This window comes from Belonocnema kinseyi, chromosome 9 (genome assembly GCF_010883055.1).
Source record: "Belonocnema kinseyi isolate 2016_QV_RU_SX_M_011 chromosome 9, B_treatae_v1, whole genome shotgun sequence".
NCBI classification, from domain to species: domain Eukaryota; kingdom Metazoa; phylum Arthropoda; class Insecta; order Hymenoptera; family Cynipidae; genus Belonocnema; species Belonocnema kinseyi.
This window is the reverse complement of record NC_046665.1, coordinates 61,471,574-61,479,992: the sequence shown is the minus strand read 5'-3', so window position 1 is coordinate 61,479,992 and position 8,419 is coordinate 61,471,574. Positions and strand designations below refer to the sequence as shown.

At 25.8% G+C, this 8,419-nt stretch overlaps 2 protein-coding genes across 3 annotated transcripts in view; one reads left to right on the top strand and one right to left on the bottom strand.

Moving 5' to 3' along the window:
* Positions 1-8,419, bottom strand: part of LOC117179639 (RAB6A-GEF complex partner protein 2) — a 23,382-nt gene that overhangs the window by 3,018 nt on the left and 11,945 nt on the right. Inside the window, exons 2-7 of one of the 2 annotated variants that reach the window (XM_033371643.1) lie at positions 6,468-6,646; positions 6,045-6,388; positions 4,791-4,912; positions 2,340-2,447; positions 2,085-2,234; positions 1,866-1,978 (exon numbers count right to left, since the gene is read on the bottom strand). In XM_033371643.1, the coding sequence (XP_033227534.1) occupies positions 1,866-1,978; positions 2,085-2,234; positions 2,340-2,447; positions 4,791-4,912; positions 6,045-6,166 (615 nt within the window). In that variant the 5' untranslated portion in view covers positions 6,167-6,388; positions 6,468-6,646. The remainder of the gene's footprint in view (positions 1-1,865; positions 1,979-2,084; positions 2,235-2,339; positions 2,448-4,790; positions 4,913-6,044; positions 6,389-6,467; positions 6,647-8,419) is intronic. The other variant, XM_033371644.1, reaches the window with a different exon arrangement.
* LOC117179640 (sterile alpha motif domain-containing protein 15) overlaps positions 6,360-8,419 on the top strand; it is a 6,316-nt gene continuing 4,256 nt past the window's right edge. The window contains exon 1 of the mRNA XM_033371645.1: positions 6,360-6,656. Coding sequence (XP_033227536.1) covers positions 6,589-6,656 — 68 coding nt within the window. The 5' untranslated portion in view covers positions 6,360-6,588. The remainder of the gene's footprint in view (positions 6,657-8,419) is intronic.

Genomic DNA, 8,419 nt, shown 5'->3' with positions numbered 1-8,419 from the left:
TAAAAGATAAGTAGACTAAGATGCGTTTGCGTTCTCATACTCTCTCTCTCGCTTGCACTCTCGCTTTCGTTCGCTCGCTCACTCGCTTACTAATAAGTCCTATATTGCGCTATCGCAGAAACTAGATATAAGACTTTATTTAAATAGTTGTAAATAATTGTATATATAGAAAGGATAAGATTGTAAAAAATATATAGATGTAAACGGAAAGATTGTAAGGAATGGAAGTCATGTAAACCCTTAGGGGACACATTATGAATAAAGAAGAATATCAATTTTTAACGATATAGATGAACTTTGAACTATAAAATATCAGTTTCCAACAAAAAATGGAATAGTTAAATTTTCAGTTAAAATAATGAATTTTCCACCACAAAAAGCAAATTTTCAACCAAATTGATGAATTTTCAACTAAAATTATGGAATATTCAACTGGATTATTTAAATTTTCAACAACAAAAAATTAATTTTCAAATCAGAAGATTAATTTTCTTTAAAACAAACAAAAACATATTTTTACAAGAGATCCATTTTTAACCAAAATTATGCTAAATATTTAATTTTCAATTAGATATATGAGTTTTTAGCGAGAAACATTAATTTTTAAGCATAAAGATAACTAGTTCAATGTTCAACCAGAGACAGATTCCCAACTAAAATGATAAGTAGTCAACAAAAATTAATTCTTAACAAAATTGCTAAATTTTCCACTAAAGAGTTGAATTTTCCACCGCAAAAGATTAATTTTATACCAAAAGAGATACATTTTCTCAAAAGAGTTGAATTTTTATTCTATAAAGTCGAATTTTTTCGTAAACATCTGAATTGTAATCTCGAAAAAATTCAAGGTAGAAGTTCTAATCAAATAGTAATAGTCGAATATTTTAGAAAAAATTTGAGTTTCAATCCCGAATAGATAAAATTTCAACGAAAATGTTAATATTCAACTAATAAAGATGAATTATCCAACAAATAGTTGATTTCTCAAAGAAAACAAAAAAATAAATCAAACAGTTGCATTCAAACCCAAATAGTTTTACTTTGAACCAAAAGAGACGAATTTTCAAACATAAAAGAAGAATTTGTTAGAAAAACAGTTGAATTTGTAACAAAAAAAAGTTCATTTTTAACCAAACAAGATGACTTTTCTACCAAAAAATGTCAACTTTTAACTTTTACATAGTAGTATTTTTAATAAAATAATTAAATTTTCAACAACATAATAAAAGTTTTAGGCAAACAAAAGGATTAATTCTGAACCTGAAAAAATGAAAAAATATCTGAAATGTGAAAAAATAATTAACTTTCAACCAAAAATATTTGAATTTTCTTATTGGGTTCTATTAATTCCTTTTGAATTGACACAAAAAACGGGACAGTTTTTTGAAAGTCTGGTGGGAAAAAGGGGGCGGGGGAAGAGCGAAATATGAAAAAGGGTGTAAAATCTGATGCTGAATACCATTTTTATAGATAGATTATTCTTTTTTTTTTCAAAGAGAATTTAAATTGAGATGGAAAGAATTGATAAAAGTGATATTTTCTTTAAACAACAGTAACAAAAGTTGTGTTTTCTCTTTTTTTAAGTAACAATAGTGACTTTTTCTTTAAAAAGAGACTAATAGTGACTAAAGTGATCTTCTTAAAAAACAGTAGAAACAGTTGTATTCATTTGTTAAATTACAACAGTGACTTCAATTAAAATGTGACTAAAAGTGACCAAGGTGATATTTTCCTTAAAAACAGTAGAAAAAGGTGTGTTTTCTTCTTTTTTTTAAGTTACAACAGTGACTTTTACTTTAAAAAGTGACTGAAGGTGACTTACAGTGAATAAAAAGTGACAAAAATTGAAGTTCTGTTGTCAATACCTGAAGTGTTTGTAAAGCAATGTCCAAAGGCGTTTCTCTATGTTGTGTTTCCATAAATGGATTGTTTGGACTCAAGTCCACGCTATCGTTACAGGTAGTAATTTCCGGTAATTCTGTTGAGAATATTCAATTTTACAATTTATTAAAGTATGATAATATTGGGGTTTATATTGTAATTTTCTATGGAAGACCTTATTTTTATTTGAATAAGTTTCTCACCACTTAAAGAAAGAACTCTAAATGGAACTCTGAGTAACTTAATCGCTGTATTAACACGTTGAGTTCCAACAGTAATTTTATAAGAGTATTTAACAGCTTGTCCTCGATAAGAAGGAGGGGCTTCACTTGGTATCGTTTCTCGATAGATATCTGCAGGTACAAATTTATTTTTAAAATTTGAAACTTGAAACAAGTATTCCTATATTTAAAAAATAAATTGCTATCACATCAATTATTATTAAAGGAGTAACATACATGTTTTACTTTCACCAGGTGATAATCTGAGGTCACAAAACAATATTTTTGGTTTTGTGTTCATTACAACGTGACCGTTATCGTGTTGCCATGGAGCAAATGTTGTATCTGCACAATAATAATTTAAGACGTATTTATACACATAGATATCAATATAAAACTAAAATTTTTACGAAATATGATTCAGGTTCTTGGCTTCATTTTCAAAATTCCCTGACTTTTCCCTGACCAATTTTTCACTTTTTCCTTGGCCATTAATATTCAAAGAAGTGAATTTTAATCTTGCGAAATTTTTAACGTAGAAAATTTTATGAACGGAATAAAACAATTTAAATTTCAAATTTATTTACCTATTTCAAGAAAAAGATGAATCTTTAACAAAACAGTTGAATTTTCGACTAAAAAAGATGAGTTTTCAACAAATCCGTTGAATTTTCAACAAATTGAGTAAATTTTCAACAGAATAGTTAAATTTGTATCCAATTTGTTTCATTTTTAAAATTCCCTGACTTTTCCTAACAAATTTTTCATTTTTCAATGCCCATTAATATTCAAAGAACATAATTTTAATCTTGTGAAATATTTGACATTGAATCTTTTATGAACGAAATAAAACAATTTCAAATTTATTTACTGATTTCACTAAAAAAAGATGAATCTTTAAGAAAAAAAGTTGAATTTTCTACTAAAAAAATTAATTTTTAACAAACTAAGTAAATATTCAACAAAATAGACGAATTTGTATCCGAATTGTTCAATTTTTGACAAAATTCTTCAATTTTCCACCTAAAAAGGTGAATTTACAACCAAATAGTACAATTTTTAAACAAAAAAGATTCAACTTCTACTAAAAACGGTTACCTTTTCAACATTACAGTTGAATTTTACACTAAAAAGTCGAGTGTTTTAGAAAACACTTAACTTTTAAATCTGAAAAGATGAATTTCCATTTTAAAAAATTAATTTTTAACTAAAACCTTATATAAAACGCCAAAAAATTAACTTTTAAAGGAGAGAAACAAAATAGAAAAATATTCAAAGAGCGAGGTGAATTTTTAACTAAAATGATAAATCAGCCATCAAAAAAAAATTAATTTTTCAAGAAAATAGTTCTACTTTTCACCCAAAAAGGCAAATCTTCATCCAAAAAGACGAATCGTCTGCAAAACAGTTTAAATATGAACCCTAAAATATTAATTTTCTACTAAAAAACAGCGAATTTTTAAGAAAATAGTTAAAGTTTCAACCAGAAAGATGAATTTTCAACTAAAATGATTGATATTCAACCATAAAATAAATGTTTAACAAACTAGTTGAATTTTCAAGCCGGAAGTGGAACTTTCAAAACGAAAAGTGGAATTTTCAATAGATACATTTTTTTTTAATCAAGGAATAAAAAAATTATATCCTTCAGGTACATTTATTTAAGCCAAAAGATGAATTGTGTCTAAAACCGTTGAATTTCAACTAAGAAATATGAATTTGAGCCAAAAAAATTAATTTTCAACCAAATCGTTTTATATACAATCCTAAAAATTAACTATAAAAGAAAAAAGACGAATTTTTCAAAAAGATAGTTTTATTTTCAAATTACACAGATAAATTTTTAACCAAATGGTACAATTTTCAATTTAAAAGAATAAAACTTCAAACAAAAACAGTTACATTTTCAAACTAAATACTTAAATTTTTAGGACGAAAAAAATTTTTTTTTAGGACAGACGAATTTAAAAAAAACGGATTCTAAACAAAAAACGTAATAGTTGACATTTCAATAAAATAAAGTCCAATTTCCGACAAAATACATGATTTTGCAAACAAATAATTGAATTTTCAACTAAAAAAGATCAATTTTTAACCATAATAGAAAAATTACACTTTTAGTGAAAATATTATTTCAATAAAAAAGCAAATCTTCAACAAAATAGTATAATATACAACCAAAGAGATGCATTTTCAACTGAGCTTTAAAAAAATAGTTAAATTTGCAACTAAAGAAATTAATTTCCAGCAAAAAGATAAATCTTCATTAAATAAATGATTTTTTAACAAAGTTGAATGCCTCAACAAATAATTTAATAGTATACATTTTACCAAATAATATTTTGATTTAAAATATAAAAGAATAGTAGAATTCAACCAAAAAAGACGAATTTTCAACAAAATAGTTGCAAGAAAAGAAGAAATAGAAATGCAAGAAAAATAACTTTCCCAATACCAGAATTTTATTCTTGTAATATTTTTGAGTAGATTTTCTTTATAAGGGGAAGATAACAATTTCAAGTTTAAATTTAAAAATGTCAAAACTTATTATCCTTAATAGTTATTTAAGTACCCTGACTTTTGCTAGACTTTTTGCAAAATCCCGGATTTTCCCTGGCCAAAAAAATTCCATATGCCATATGCTTTTTAAATTATAGAAGAAAATTGACATATTTTTAAAAGTCTTACTTGCGTTAATAGAGGCTAATTGTGTACTCGTGTTCAATTTTTCTGTTAGGACCACTTTTCCATTTGCGGTACACTGACAGTGAACTTGAGCACTTGCCCATGCTAAACTTTCGAAAACGTCACTGAAAAATAAGAAAAAAATTATCACATACTATCAATGTTTGACACGTTATCAGTCAGAATGTGTTTTCAGATATAAAAATTATACTTTAATTTATGTTATTTAATACAGAATTTTGCACTAATAATCTATTAAGTAATAATTTGAATTCGCAACATTTGCATAGAAGTTATTTTTCATTAAATAAAACTAGTTCATCAAAAATTTAATCACTCAAAAACGAAATATTTGAACAATAAGAATAGATTCCTAATATACCGAACAATAATTCTGGCTTTACAACTCAAGTCGCAGAATCTTTCAGCAAGATTTAATTTAAAATTCTATAGTTCTTGGCCCAAATTAGTTATTTTGAAAATTTGACAAGATTTTCTGACAAGTCCACCTTTTTGAACTTTTGAAATATTATTCTAAAGTTTCTGCTTAAGGAAGGCATCCTATTAGCTTTATGCGGGTGAAAAAATGCGTTACTTTTATTTTATGAAATAGAAATTCTCCTGGCCAGAAAAATGACTTCATAATTTTAAACATAATAATATTTTTCACGAAGTTTCGTGGACCTGTTTTTCATAAATCAAAAATATTGCGAGAGATTCTGCAACTTGAAGTGTAGAACTGACGTGATTTAAAATGTTTTCGATCCGTATAAAAATTTTAATTATGGAATTTTTGTTGTTTTTCGCACGAGGGAAAAAATTATAGTTAATTTTTTGTACACTTTTTCTTAATTGGAATAAGCAGAAAAAATGTTTTCAAATTATAATTTTATGAAGATGACTGAAACGAACCATTTGTTCCACTTTGAGTATTTATGCATTTATTTACAAGTAAAATAAATTGTCTGCTTACTCATAATTGTTAAGTGAACACACATAACACGATCAAAACTCTTTTTTAAATTAGGAAAACGTTTTTTAAATAGGTAATTTATTTCAGTATTTTGTCGATTTGGCCATTTTTTGGAATTACAAGTACTATATAAGCTTCATACAAAACTGTTATAATTATGTATGCGTATAACCTTTGGTATAACATAACCTCAACATTGTGTTCACAAAGATAACAAAAGAAATAAATAATTGAGTTTTACGCTCAAACATATTAAATTTATAACTGAAATGTTAATAACTTACCTGTGGCTTTGTGAGATTTGATGAATTGGATTATGGGGATTACTAAACGTCACTAAACACTCCACCATCTCGCCCGAAAAATAAACAGGCCCTTTTAACAGTTTCGCGGTTATTTCAATCATGTTTAATTGACAAAATCCTCCTAAATTAAAAAACTAATTTTATACACTTTCCATTACTTTACTGCTTCTAATTAATTATCATAATAAACAGATGTTTGGCTTTCGAATTGAATATTTGACAAGCGATCAGCTGTTCCCTCAAAGTGAAGTTAGTTGCGCCTATGGAACTTCGATATAGGTAGAAATCGATTATCGAAAGCGATGCTCCATTCTTTTGAATCGCTAAAAAATAGACAAATTTGAAATAAATACTAATGACAGAAATTGATAGAAACGTAAATTTAAAAAAAATTGTACTTACGAGTGCATATTTAAATAACACAGTCTATTATTATTATCAATATTATGTGATTATTTCCTTTCGGAATTCAATTATAAAGATTATTCTTTAATTTTTGTTTAGTTTTTTATTTAAAATTAAAATGTGTGGCAGGACTCAATTCCAAATTCCATCATTTTTAAATCAGGTTAAGACAATTCCTGAAAATGAGTAAGTGTTTCATATTTACAATTTTGGTTTTTATTCATTTTATTTGGGAAATCATTGAGGGGTTAACCACTTCTAATTTTCGAATATAGCACTAGATTACAATATTACAGAAGTATGTAAGATTACATGGGCTTAAACATGATAACATGGGATTACGCGCAATTATTAATTTGGTTATTCTTGTAACAAAGAAGAATTTTATAGTTAAATTGCTAACCAAAGAGTGAATTTCCAACAAAGTTGCTGAATTTTAAAACAAACAAAAACGAATTTTCTATCAAACAATTTTTGAGCATAATGAAATTAATTTTCAACAAAATAGTTCAATTTTTTACCAAAGATATTAATTTTGGACTATGACGTATCTTCAAATAAAAATAATAAATTTTTAACTAAACCGATACAAATTTTCAATAAAAAATATAATATAGTTTACTTTGCCATTCAAAAATATGTAAATTAAAAACAGTGGATTTCAACAAAGACGAATTTCAAAAAATAAAATAAAATAGTTGAATCCTCGAGCAATTTTTAAACAAAAAAAAAGATATTTTAAACCAAAAAGTCGAATTTTCAACAAAAGAATTCAGTTTTCAACTAAGAAAGATAAATTACTTACCAAGAATATATTTATATTCTTAAAAAAATACATGCATTTTCAAGCAAATAGTTGATTTTTCAACTATTGAAAATCAATTTTCAACCAAACGCGGAATAGTGAAATTTTCAGTTAATAACAAAATAATTTTTACCAACAAAAATTTCCAACAATATAGTTATATTTTCAAATAAATGTAAACGTTCTCATATTAAATTACAAATTTCCATCAAAACATGAATTTTTAACAAATTAGTTTCACCTTAAACTAAATATTTTTGTCAATAAAGAATAAAAATTTTATCAAAATGAATATTCATGCCAAAAACACGAATTTTCTACCAAACAGTTGACTTTTCAACCCAAAAATATTAATTCTCTACTAAAATAATTTAACATTTACGCATTGAGTTAAAAAGTTAATTTTCAAGCCAAAAAAATTAATTTTAAGCAAAATAGTTCAATTTTCATTTTAAAAACTGTTTTTTGACTAAAATGATCAATCTTCAACAAGAAAAAGAGAATTTCTAATCAAACAGTTGAATTTTAAACCAAGAAGTTAATTTTCTCCCATAAAGACCAATTTTCCACAAAATACATGAATTTTCAACTAAAACAGATAAATTTTCACTTAAAAATAGAATAGTTAAGTTTTTTCTTGAAAATAAATTTTTAACCGCAAACTTTCATTTAAAATAAAGGAAGAATTTAACGAAGTTAAATCCTCAACAGTTGCATTTTGAACCAAAAAGATGACATTTCTATACGATAAGAGAGGAGTCTTTAAACTGAAAAGACGAGTTTCTAACAAAAAAGCTGAATTTTTAACTAAGAAAGATGAATTAAGCATCGAGAATATATTTATATGGTACCAAAAAACGTGCATTTTCAACCAAATAGTTGATTTTCCAATTAAAGAAAATAAATTGTCAATCAAACACATATTAATTACAATTTTAGTAAATAATTAAGTTTCAATAAATAAAAAAAGAATATTCAACAATATATCACAGTCAAACCTGGATTTAGTGTTGCTGGATTTAATGTTTCTGACAATTGACGTCGCCTGGTGGGGATGGGTGAGAAGAGCTGTGGGAGGATAGGCGGTACTCACTCAAGCGTAAAAAAAGAGAGAGAAACAAAAAAAGAAAAAACAGAAGAGACA